This window comes from Athene cunicularia (genome assembly GCF_003259725.1).
Source record: "Athene cunicularia isolate RWA chromosome 28 unlocalized genomic scaffold, athCun1 chr28_part2, whole genome shotgun sequence".
Taxonomy (NCBI): Eukaryota; Metazoa; Chordata; class Aves; order Strigiformes; family Strigidae; genus Athene; species Athene cunicularia.
This window is the reverse complement of record NW_020799140.1, coordinates 1,762,887-1,775,163: the sequence shown is the minus strand read 5'-3', so window position 1 is coordinate 1,775,163 and position 12,277 is coordinate 1,762,887. Positions and strand designations below refer to the sequence as shown.

General features: G+C 40.8%; 1 protein-coding gene across 1 annotated transcript in view; it reads right to left on the bottom strand.

Moving 5' to 3' along the window:
- Positions 1-12,249, bottom strand: part of MLLT1 (MLLT1, super elongation complex subunit) — a 29,947-nt gene extending 17,698 nt beyond the window's left edge. Inside the window, exons 1-3 of the mRNA XM_026865157.1 lie at positions 12,137-12,249; positions 9,497-9,762; positions 6,624-6,706 (exon numbers count right to left, since the gene is read on the bottom strand). Of these exons, the coding sequence (XP_026720958.1) occupies positions 6,624-6,706; positions 9,497-9,762; positions 12,137-12,249 (462 nt within the window). The remainder of the gene's footprint in view (positions 1-6,623; positions 6,707-9,496; positions 9,763-12,136) is intronic.
- Between the last annotated feature and the right edge of the window lie 28 nt (positions 12,250-12,277).

Genomic DNA, 12,277 nt, shown 5'->3' with positions numbered 1-12,277 from the left:
GGGGGGTGGCGTCGGCAGCAAGTTAAAAAAAAAGAAAACCGAGGAAAATCTCTCTCAACTGACCTGGACCTACACATCCTTTAACTTTAAATAGAAAGCCACCCCGAGTCCTCACTGCCATACTCGAAGCCTTTCTAAATAACATGTTGGGATCCACACATCCTGCTGCTTGGAGTTGCAATAGTGTAGGTACTTTTTCACCCACCAGCTTAGGGCCAGGCAGTCTGTTTTCATACTGTACCACCCCTTTACGTACTCCCTTGCCTGAGTAGCAACTATAAGTGCAAGCCAAGCTTTACTCTTAGGCGATTCCACCTTCTGATATTCAACCCTTGATGTCAACAAGTACAACTGAAAAAGGGAGAGACTTACTGTTGTTTTCTGAGACAGTGAACTTTTCTAAAGGGCCTTACTTCCAAGAAAGGCTTTAGAAAGGATGGATCACACCCATTTCTAACTGGGAGATATTGCAGTTGTTCAGATTAAAATTCAATTGTAAATTTGGATGTGAAATGGTTAACCTGGTACGGCAGCTCTCCACAAGCCACCTTAGAACCTTGGTTTATCTCTGCCCCCGAAATCTCAGGATGCCAGAGAAGTAAACTAGAAGCGTGTACCACAAAGCTAGGACCAAGCTTTTATTTGCAGCTGCTGTAAACTTCCCTCCAACTAGTGAATCCCCCTACTCCACCTCCAACCTCTGAGTACATTATACTTTATTTTTACTGCTTTCCAGCTTCCTGTCTGCTACTGCTCTGTTACAAACACTGAAGTTGCTTTATTCTTCTTCTGAGTTCTGAAGTAACGGGTTAAAGTTCTTTTGGCACTTTTCGTAAGAGGAGGAATTTTTCAAAGTCTTTTGTTAAAATTTCCTTGTCCTGTTTTTAAGGCAGGGTGTGCCCTTTGCCACTTAACACAAATCAAAAGAATTTCAGTGGTAGCGTGCGCATAAAGCTCATAAATCACTTTTAGAAAGCCATAAAACAAAATTATCTACAAAAATCTAGCACACCAAGGAAGCAGACTCGTGGTTATTCAATAACTATAACATTTAACACTACTTCCCTTCTGCCACAGATCCAGCCTGACAGAGTCATTTATCCGTAACCAGTCCATAACGTTGGTATAAATGAAAGCCCCTCTCAGGCTTGCACAACCCGTTTGACTGGTCTTCCACCCTGCTTTGAGACAGGACATTTAGAAGTGAATAGCCCAATATTAATTTTTTGAAGCAAGCAGCCTTATCTTACGGTCTGCTAACAACTCCATGAAACACCCTTATCTTTTTGAAATTCTCCGGTTAAGTAAAATAACAGAGATCAGCATTTTGGAACTCTTCCCCCATCAGGAGCCTATTTGTTTGAAAATTAGGAAAATATACTCATCGCTCAAAGACAAGCATTCAGTGACCTACCAGCTCTTATAAATACAAGATATGATGCTGGCAGGGCTAGTGGAGCTGCTACATTTGACAAGGCTTCCTTGCCAGGCTCTGCAATCTATTCAGCACTCAGGGGTGCCTGTTAATGTGCCACACAGAGTGGCTACTGAAACACACACACAGCCCGAGTTTTCTGGGCAGGAAAACAGTCTGCTCAGATAGAGGAATGGGTAAACTGATAATACGTATTCATTTATGACAGAAAAAGGTAATAAAAAAAAAAAAAAAAGAAAGATTAGCCACTCCGCAGCAGCGTAAAAGAATGCGCTGCAGATTTGGTAAATTAGATGATACAGAACAGACCTGAAAAATGTGAGCAACAAATGCTTCCACTTAAAGGCTAGACGAAATGACAAGTTTTACTCCTCCCTTCCACCACTTTCAGCAACGCTGAATAAACACTAACAGGTTCAATCTCCTCCTCCTCCTTTCCTCAAACCTGGGCAAACCTTGCCTCAATAACACAGCAATTTGTTACGTAAAATCCAGCGTCTCATGCAAACACTCAACAACCTTCCTTAGGAGTATTTCACAAGCCAATACCTTCCCGACGGCACAGTCCTGACAAGCAGCTCTAACTGATCTCCAGTTTCACCTTCCCTGTCCTATGTGCAACCCACGTACAATGTCAGAGTTCCTACTTTGAAACGCAAGTAATTTTTCCCCTTCTCCAGTTATTTTCCTAGGTGTTTCATATATATCACACCTATAAATACTGCAGAAGGGGTAGAATGTTTTTATTTTGAACCTAACAGGAAAAAAATCAAATGGATTTCTCTGCTTTTTTTTTTTTTTGCTTATCTCCTTTTTCACTAATAGAAAATGCTCAAGTTACGTGTATCCATTATGTAAATACTGGAAGCCTTTTATCTCTAGCACTGAAATTGGGAGGTAATATCTTTAAAGAGACTTTAATACAGCATCTTATCCATGTTGCATTAATATCATCTGCCTTATATCAGAATAGCATGAAAGTATACTAGACCTTCAGCTTTTGTGTGTGTGCGTGGGGGTGATCTAATCTGATTAGGATGCAAAACATAACGGGATGAATACCAAAGTCATACCTGTATTACAGCCTCAAGATTACAACATATGCCACTATAAGAGATGTATTTTGGAGACAACAAGGCCATGAAAAACAGTCTCAAGACTGTTGAAATTGAGTGGGGGAGAGGGGTGGAGAAGAGCAGTAGAAAAACAGCAACACATTTATTGTACCCACTTTGTATTGATTCAAGCACCAGAAGCCACTAACAGCAGCCCCTCATTATAGGAAGGAACACAAAGGTTTTAGAAATAAAAATAGCATACCAACATTTTCAGCTCAACAATCCCAAATGATCCACTATCATTAGTCAACTGTGCTTTTAAAAGCTTTCTCATTCAACCTGCTGAGACCTGGCATTTGTTTTTCAGGTTCAGTTACAGAGGCAAAGGCTCTAGCAGGCCACCGGTATCGAAAGAGCCCGCAAGTCCTGTGGCCTGTAGAGACCACTGCCACTCTCTAGAAAGCTCAGATACACAAATTGCTCAGGTCACAGCAATATGCAAAATAAATATTCTGTAATTCAAATGACAAGCCTGAGAAAGCACCTACTTATTGAGGAACTGAATTACAGCACAGGAAGGACAAATGCAAGCCAGCAAGGCGTAACTATGTTCGTAGAGGGTAAGAACAGGCTCTTGCATCTTTTTTAATACTCTGCTGACACTTCCCTGTCTGACAGAAAGGCATCAAAAGCTTCAGTGGTGCCAACAGCACTGACTCTCCTACTCCAACGAGACAACAACAATGACAAGAGAGTACTCCAACACAAAGGGTTAATGGGCAGGTTTTTTTGCAAAGTTGTCTTAAAAAAAAAATCCCCAGAGAAGTTCATTGAAACCATTCTTAATCCATTCTTAGTAAAACTGTTCCTTAGCAGTGAACAGGCCCGTGTTTCTTTAGCCAAAGCAAAGAGTACACTGGCTCTGACAACTACTATTTATCATCCTAGTAACAAATTAGAACAGGGAAAGGAAACAGCTAAGAAAGGAGGCTTAAACTGTGGAAAAAAAAAATAAAAATTCAGCCATCCATGGCAAAGATCAACCTCCACAGATCAGTTCACTCCCTCTTGGAATCCTTTTTCTTCTCACCTTCACAAAGCTAAACATGCATCAATAAACAAATCCCAAAGCCGTTGCAACTCTTGTTTCAACTGAGAGGACACACATCAACAAACACGTGCTAGAATGTAGGGTGCATATGGCCAGAAAGACCCACCCGAAGACTCCTGCCCAGCCACCTACGAAACAGCATTTTCTACCCAATCTCTGAATCAATCCATAACATCTACTTCAAAAGAGTCACTCAAGGATGAGTCCCAAATGCTGTGATCAATTCAGGCAAATTCAGAACAATGTATGCTCTACACACAACAGCTGATCCTCACCAGCATCAACAGGTTTAGAGATTGGAGTGAACATATGGTCTTGAAGTAGTAAAGAGTTATTTGGTGCTTTAATGTCATATTCTTTAATGCAGGAGAAAAATCAGCTGTAGTCTAAAGGCTTTGCTATTTCTCCACCTCCTTCCCAATCTCATTAATTTCTACTGTATCCCAGTCTTCGCTTATCTTTTGTCTTTGCACTTCCATCTCTGCTATAGTATTTACCTCTTACATTTCCTTCAACTCCACTTACTGAAAATAATCATAGCTCTTAGTAGTTCAAGATGGCACTATCACCGGGCAACAGTGGTCAGAGGAGCCAAATTCTTCACATCATCAGGCAGATTCTAAGCTTCCAGCAATCATAAGTACTGTGCTTAACTTCCAAATGTGCAGAGAATGTAACATTTGCTGACATAAGGAAAGAAAAAACTGCTTTAAAGCAGCAAAAGCAAATTTCAAACAACTTCAGTACAGCTCATGTATTTCAAGTTCATGGCTGAACCTGGGAATGTGTCTCTGTTCAAATGATGTGCTGGAATATGGCAGCTATCACGTCTTCCTTCAACCACCACTTGCCCCAATTTAATAATGGGAGGCACTGTTTGAAACTCTTAATTAGTTAATTTGTCAATCAGCTTAAAAGTGGAAAAGAAATTCTCCATAATGCATGCATCTAAAAACCAGGGCAAACACGAGCATTTTGAAGATCTGCAGTTTGAAAACAAGTCTGTAATTAAACCTGTTCTCCTATTTATTTTTCATGTTTCTGAAGACCAAAACGCCAAAACCAGACCGCCTTCTCCTAAATTAACTGCTACTTCCATTGTTTCCACTAACAGAGACCACCTATTTCCCTTATTTATAAAAGCCATCCTATCCCCAGTGCTAGAAAGAGCAACTACAGAGTCACGTGTTTATACAAACAATGAGAAGTGATGACCTCGGCGGGTGTGAAATCAAGCTATATTCAGAAAAGCTGCCAGTTCCATATTCTGCGAGGAGCATACGAATATAAGGGACGGAGAGAAAGACAGCTGACAAATGCAGATGACAGTCAATGCAAACAAGTGCACCTACAAAAAAAAAAAATACCGGAGAGGCAGAAATGAGAGAGAAGGATCTGAAGACCTGTGAAAGACAAAGCCATCAGAGACCTGCAGAAAGGCCAGCCTGAGAGAAGACCGGGTGGAAAAAAAAAAAAAAAAGGAAAGAAAAATAAAAGGTAGGAGTCGAAACAAAACATAGTTCACCGATCACAGTCATTCAAGATTCCCTTTACAAGAAATGAGCACGGAGAAGTTCACATTTTTTGGTCAGGAATGTAAAGGTAGATTTTGAACCTGAATTAAGCCAGCATACAGTTTCCTGATTTCCATTCAAAACCTCAGAAAAGCCACCAGAAGTCAAACTTACTTTTAAGCTGTTGAGGGTTGGTTGGTTTTGTTTTGGTTTTTTTTTGCATTCAAGTCATAGTTTTCAGTGTTTGCCAAGAAGCCTGCTTCTATCAACAACTTTCATCCCCTGCTCTCTAACTGCCATTTCTCTTCACATCCTTTTGGCTTACCCCACCCACCCAAAAGAAAGTTGTGGGCAAAACGTTCCCAAGGTTTAGAAGACAAGTCATCTTGGGGTTCAGTCTCGTTATTTGAGCCTATATTACTCAAACTCGTAAAGCGGGGTAAGAACAATGTGGTAGGCCAGAAAACAAACTAAAATGTTACTTAATTCACAAAACGACCCTGTCAGGAGAGTATACTGTGCTAGACTGAGGCGAGGAGGAAATGATGGACAGGTATTTTGTGGGAGGTACAACGGGAAAGACACCGAGAAGCTAAATAACAGGAGGTTGTTATGTGTGGTCTGCTGTCAACAAAACCTGGGGTAATGGCTTGTGCTGGGAGGGCTGAGAGCATACATTATAGTGATGTGGCTTAATGGTCAAATTTTTAGTTTATCTAGGTTCCCTCTTAGGCATAATAAGCAGAATATTATTTTTTTATTTATGTAGTAATCAAAACCAGAAAGATTCGGTATTCATGTTTAACAAAACAATTTATCTGAAACTGAAACAAGTGCCCAAATCCCTATTTTCATAACCTTCAAGTCATGCAGCATGTGACCTTTGTGGCAAGACTTAAAGCAAGCAGTAAATCCCAAATTTTAACTTTCATACACTTGTTGGCAATGCATCTTAAGACTTAAAATATTCAGGTTTTTTTTTCTTTTTGGAAGAGTATTGAACCAGAACAACAATATTTTTAACACAGCTATATATATGCAAATGTTTGTCACGGGCCTATAAGAATTTTATACCTGTACAGTTAATTTAGTAAGATTACAAATAAAAAAATGGATTTTTTAAATGTATTGTCAGTCAACACAATATTTACAAACGTTCATAAAAATGAGGGGTTTGTGCTTATTTACTTCCCTATTTGCATCAAATATTTTAAACTGCTTTAGTGATAGCCATGCTGGAGAAGCTTGTTACAAGTGGTACAATCTGTTCAGAATCTCTAGGACCACCACACTGTCCTGATATTACCTTTCTACACTATTCCATTTCTGCCAAAAGCTTTCTTTTGAAGTCTGGCAGGAGCTTCCAACTCCCAGTTAAATTCTATTTATTAGACTAATAAAAAACACACACATAAAACAGTCACATAATTTAGTGTCTTTCTGTCAGGCAGTTTCAGGCTCTGACACAGCTCAAAACAATTAGAAGACCAGAAATCAGATTCTACCTTATTTTTGAAGTGCACTTCAATGGGCATAATGAAGCCTGCGTAGCCAGACTCCTCCACTTTGTAAGGGGGCTCCTTGCACACTGAAAAGAGAATAGACAAATGTTAACTTTGAATGTAATGCAACTTAATCTGAGCAAAAAAAGGAGTGGCAAGATGAGAAATGGGCCTCTGACGACTCAGGTCACAATTTAAAACGCTGACCTTTGGGGAGAAAAAAACCCACCAAAATAAGATGGTGGCCATAGGCTTAGTTAAGAACATGAAAATCTGTTCTTAGCTCCTCCCATGGAAAGGAAACATAAAACACTCCATGCCAGAGTCTCCATGAGATTCTTCCCCCCCTCCTTTTGCAGCGAGATACAATTACATTTCTGTGCTGTTCCACAACAATGCAAACTGCCGGTTAAAGCCATCTTGAAAAAAAAAAAAAAAAAAAAAAAAAAAAAAAAAAAAAAAAAAAAAGGCAAAGACCCAAAAGGTGGGAATTGGAACAGCACAGAGAGGTAAGATTTACTTCAATGCCCATATTTATTAATCAAAACACTCTACCATACAAGTGGACCTATTTTTTTTTTTTCCCTTGAACTGCTCTCCTGCAACGCTTAATCTTCATAATTACGTAACGGCCATACCACAAGCTGCTTCACCCAAACGTCCTAACAAACCTGAAGGGCAGGTAAGCACTGCTATTTATTTCACATACACGGAAATGGAGAAAGGTTAAACCGTTTGCCCCTAAGGTCACCGTGCTGCTTGCTGCAGAAACATCGATTACAAAAGTTAATCGCTTCCAAGAAATTAGTCTGCGTGCTTCCTGCCTCAGTTCCCCCTGTCCCTCTCTACCTGTCGTATCTTCATGCTACTGAATCCTTCCCATCATCTACCACTGCATTTCGGTGCAGCGACAGCCAACTCGAAGGATTCCAGGATCATTTATTTGGCCATGACATAGCTACACGTAACAGCTGCCAGAAGAAACATGAGACCAGCACAGATATTCTCCCTCTCAGGAACCGGATGCACTTGCATATAATTTATGCACTACAATATATGTAAATAAAGTCAATTAAGTAATTAGAGGAATTCAGTGCAAATCTTTTTACTTTCTGTAAATAATTCCAAGTAATTAATATGATTTGGAAACAGTACCTCAAACCTAAAAAACACACGAGTTATTTTCCTTTTAATGTAGATATATTATCCGCAGCTCTAAGCACTTCTACCCTCATTAAGGTGCTAGAAAGCAGTCCTCAAAATTCAACTGTGAAAAAAGAGCCTACCTAAAAATAATAAAAATCTCGAGACTTGCTTTAACTTGAATTTCATGTAAGAACCCTATCATTTAGGGGAAAAAGCCTAAAACCAAACAACAGTGCCAATATGGCAGCAGGAAGCTGAAGACTATCTGCCAAGCAGCCTTTGTTCCTTTGCCACTCTAACAAATTAAAATTACTACACAAGCAATCTGCTAGCAGCACAGGCCTACCTTCACCAGTAGATTCTGCTACAAGTATGAGCGATCCATCTGAAGAAACCCTTCAAACAATTCTAGAAATAGTATGCATATGCCGTACCGTTTATGTACAACCCAGCCACACTTTGGTCAAAAGCAAGCTGGCATGATGAGCAAGCTTAAAAAAAAAAAAAGAGGATGCAAAACCTAGAGATCCAAAAAAAGAGCCTCTTTGAAGGTAAGACGATACGGCAACCGACTGAGCAAAGACCACGTACTATCCCAACACGGTTGTTTGTAATAAAGCAATTACACCAGATGACAAGAGTTGTAGCACAGCAGATTGTAACTTTTAGTCCATAAATTAGCTTTCAGCTCAGTACCACACTTGTTTATCCTTCATCCGTTTTACTACATCAATCCGAAGGAGACATTATTAACACACAGACTAGACTCACACCCTTATGAGCTGAACACCTTTGAGTTACTTTCCACTGTGGACTCTCACAAATAGCCAGTGTAGCAGGTAGCCCTAAAAGACTTCCTGCATGACCAGCAGTCTTCCAAATATTTCAAAGAACGCACATTACCAAGTAATTTACAGCACTACTCTTCGGCAGCCAGCGTTCCTTGTAACACTTCACGGCCGTAACGCTGCAGATGCAGTTACACAACCGTAAGCAGATCTAACTCTGCGCTGCTGCCGAAAAGGGCAATTCCTGCTCCTCCACCTCAACCTGCATTCCTGCTGCCCCGTGCCAAGAATAAGGTTCACGTTGCTGCACAGTCAGAAAGAGGAAAGAACAGATCCAGCGGAAAATAAACACTACAATCTGTATTCTCTCCCCAGCCACGCTGACTGCACAGCACTTGCACACGCAGCTGGAACGTGCAGCCACTGGCGAAGAGACAACCACCACCTCCTCAGCATCACCCATTTCTGCTGAGTTAATGCTACCTGAACTGGCACCCGAGACTAGAAATTGCAGGGATCCTGATAGCTACTTAATGATCAGTGCAAAAGCCTACATACTCCAGTACGTATATGAGCATCTCTCACCAGTCACGTGCTTCGAGCTTGTGTTGGCAAATACTAACAAATCAAACCCATCCTTCCCATTTTGTCACATGAATTATCTTCTGCTGTCACTGTCTTGAGAATCTGCATGTACTAATGCTTAAATAAGAGGAGAAAGCATCTCACCTCCAGCCCTTTCAGCAGAAGAAAGGTCCCATTCTCCCTGACCTTCCTCAAACAAAGACGGTAAAGGTTAAAGCTGAAGTGCACGCAACGTATATTTTGCTCCTCTTTAAAGAGATATTTTACAGAACAGTGACAGTCCAAGACAACCTTGACTTGCACAGTGCTCTTTCATACAGAGAAGACATAATAATGTATCTTCAACAATGCACTCACCTCGCTTGGGTTTTGGGAAGCTCTCATGTAGCCGAAAGACCACCCTTTCCACAAAATGCTGGATGTCACACTGCTCCGGGCCACGGACAAACACCATCCAGTCATGAGTAAACCCTTCAGTGGTGGGCTTTTTCCGCAGTTGGGCTCGGTGCCCCAGCTCCAATTTTACTTGAACCGTGCACTGTTTTAGGACAGAGGTAAGACCATAAGCAAAACGAAACAGCTTACACGTTATGCATAATGCTGAGCCCCACCGACAGAAGATGCTAGATCACCGCAGGGGAGGAATACAACAGCCTCCACAGAGAGATTAGTCTTATTCTGAAAACTACAGTGTTGTCAACAGAAAATGTATCATAAAAATAGCTCCTAGCAGCATTTCATACCTATTTTCTTCCTAATATTAGCATTGCAGAGAACACAGCTTTGGAAGAGGGATAGGTTTATCTGCTTCACTTATCATATAAATTGCCAAAGTCCTAATTGCGGAATCCTTATTTCTAGAAAGTGTCAGAGACAGAACTTGATGTTCACAGCTTACAGAATTCACAACACTGACAGAAAACTAATCTGAAAACCTGGAAAAATTAGATCATGAATTGGTGGTTTATGATATTCTCTAGAATATGTAATCCATTAGAATAAAACTAAGGTGCTCCTTGTATTCTTTTAAATATATATTTTTAGTGCACTTTTAAAGACCAAATTAACATATAGAATGCCTGCACAGTATCCAACACTAAAATGACCTAATTCTGATTTCTCCCGAATCCTCCTCTAATCATTGAGTAGCAGAGGTGTATTCGATGTCTTACTCAAGGCACAAAAATCCCATTAAATGTCTTAAAAAACAGATTAAATTAATTGTGAAGATCCGCATATTTTTGCAGACTCCACACTCAGAAGCAAGCAAATGAATTAAACAGATGTAACAGAGGAAAGGCAAACATGATTCAGACACAAGTTAAAGCGAGCAAATCTTAGAGCAAGATTTGTAGAGACGGAATAACACCTGAGGTATCCAACTACTTACTAATTTTGTGCATACACGTTACACAAACTAGACCAGCAGCACAGCAATCTGAAACCAAACCCATCAAAATCCAGCTTCAGCAACTGGAAGGTTATAAGAAAGAGCCCATTTTTAGTCCTTACCCCCTTCTTCACCTAAGACTTGAAAATAAACATTTTATTCTTTCTGTCAGTTCTCAATTACCATGGGGAAAGGCAACATTGTCGGTACCTATTTTACAGGTGGACACAGAGCCAAGCTGAGGGCATGATGTGAAACAATGAACACGGAAAGAGAAAGCTTCCCAAGCTCTAGGCAAATGTTGAGGAAAAGTATTATCCTCATTTTTCCACTGCAGAACTGCAGCAAGGAGTACGACCATGATTAACGCTCAAAAAATATTTTGCATATCCAACCTGACATTTTACGGGAATGTGATTTTCAGAGCATGGTTAATACTTTCTGGAAAAGCGTAAGTCGCTCAATCTCGGAATTCTCTTCTTTGTAAAAAGATCACACAGGAGGTCTACAGGGTACCAGGCATCAAAGCTCGACCTCCCAAATTGCAGTCCAGTTCTAATTTCAACTATGAGCCTTAACACACGCTTTCAGGCAGTTATCTTTATAGCAAAATACCTTCAGCTGCCATTCAACACATCAATTACAAGACCCAGGGAAAGACTCGTCTAATTAATTGCTTCACTGGTATTACTACAACATTTCTTGAGGTTACCTTCCTCTGCAAGTTCTCTTGGCGGGCCATTTTTTTCCCCATGCTGCACTTTAGGGCTTATCTACACTGGCTCCATCTCGCTCCTGTGCTAAAAATGAAGGTACACAGCCGTCTGTTCTTTCATGTCGTATTAAGGAATAAGAAAAAAAGGCAAGGTGTGTTTCACTCAAAGCACAGCAGTCCACGGCAGGAGAGAAGAGCATTATGTGGAGGCCGTCTGCCTAAATCCCAGGCTCACATAGGAGGGTGCTTGCAGGCCTGCTTTATCTGGGATACTTCCCACAGCGTTCACGCAACCGTTCACATCAACCGAGCCAGTCTGTTCTGCAGCTTCACGTTATCGATTCCATAATTACCCTTTAAATTGTGCTACTGTTGCCAGTTACTACCCCTCTCCAGAGAAGTGCAAATGAGTGCCAGTCTACAGAATTTGCCTTTCTAGTTGAAAAGGCTGAGAAATTTTAGCTGAGAAACAGATGGGACTATGTGGAAGAGAACAAAATTAAACATAAGAGAGAACTGTTTAACTGAGAGCGAAAGTTGTACTTGCTATACTCTTCACATATCGGTCCAATTAACAATCGCTACGAATTAAGCCAGAAGTTGAAACACATTTGAAAATAAGATCTCCCAACATAACATCCAAAGTTGCTCCACTGAAAAATGGAGGGTTTTTTTTTTTTCTTTTTTTCCAAGCGTGTCTCCCAACAAAGGGAAATCAGGATCCTATTCAAACAATTTGTAATAATACAAAGGAGTCTGCTTTTCAACTTCTCAATAAACATTCTGAAGGCTGCTCTGTTTTTTTTGTTTGATGTGCTAATTGCCCGAAAGCCATAACCGGTTTCCATTCGCTCTCCTTCGGCTTGATTATTCAAAGGATAGCGGGGCTCACCTCCTGAACCTCAGGCCCGTGGGTAACCTGGGGCCAGCTCGCACGCACTCGCACACACAAAAGGCCCGAGCCAGGCTGCCCCACATCACCTCAGGTAAACTTCCCGCATCCATCTCCGCCCGCCGCAGCCGCTACCCGCCG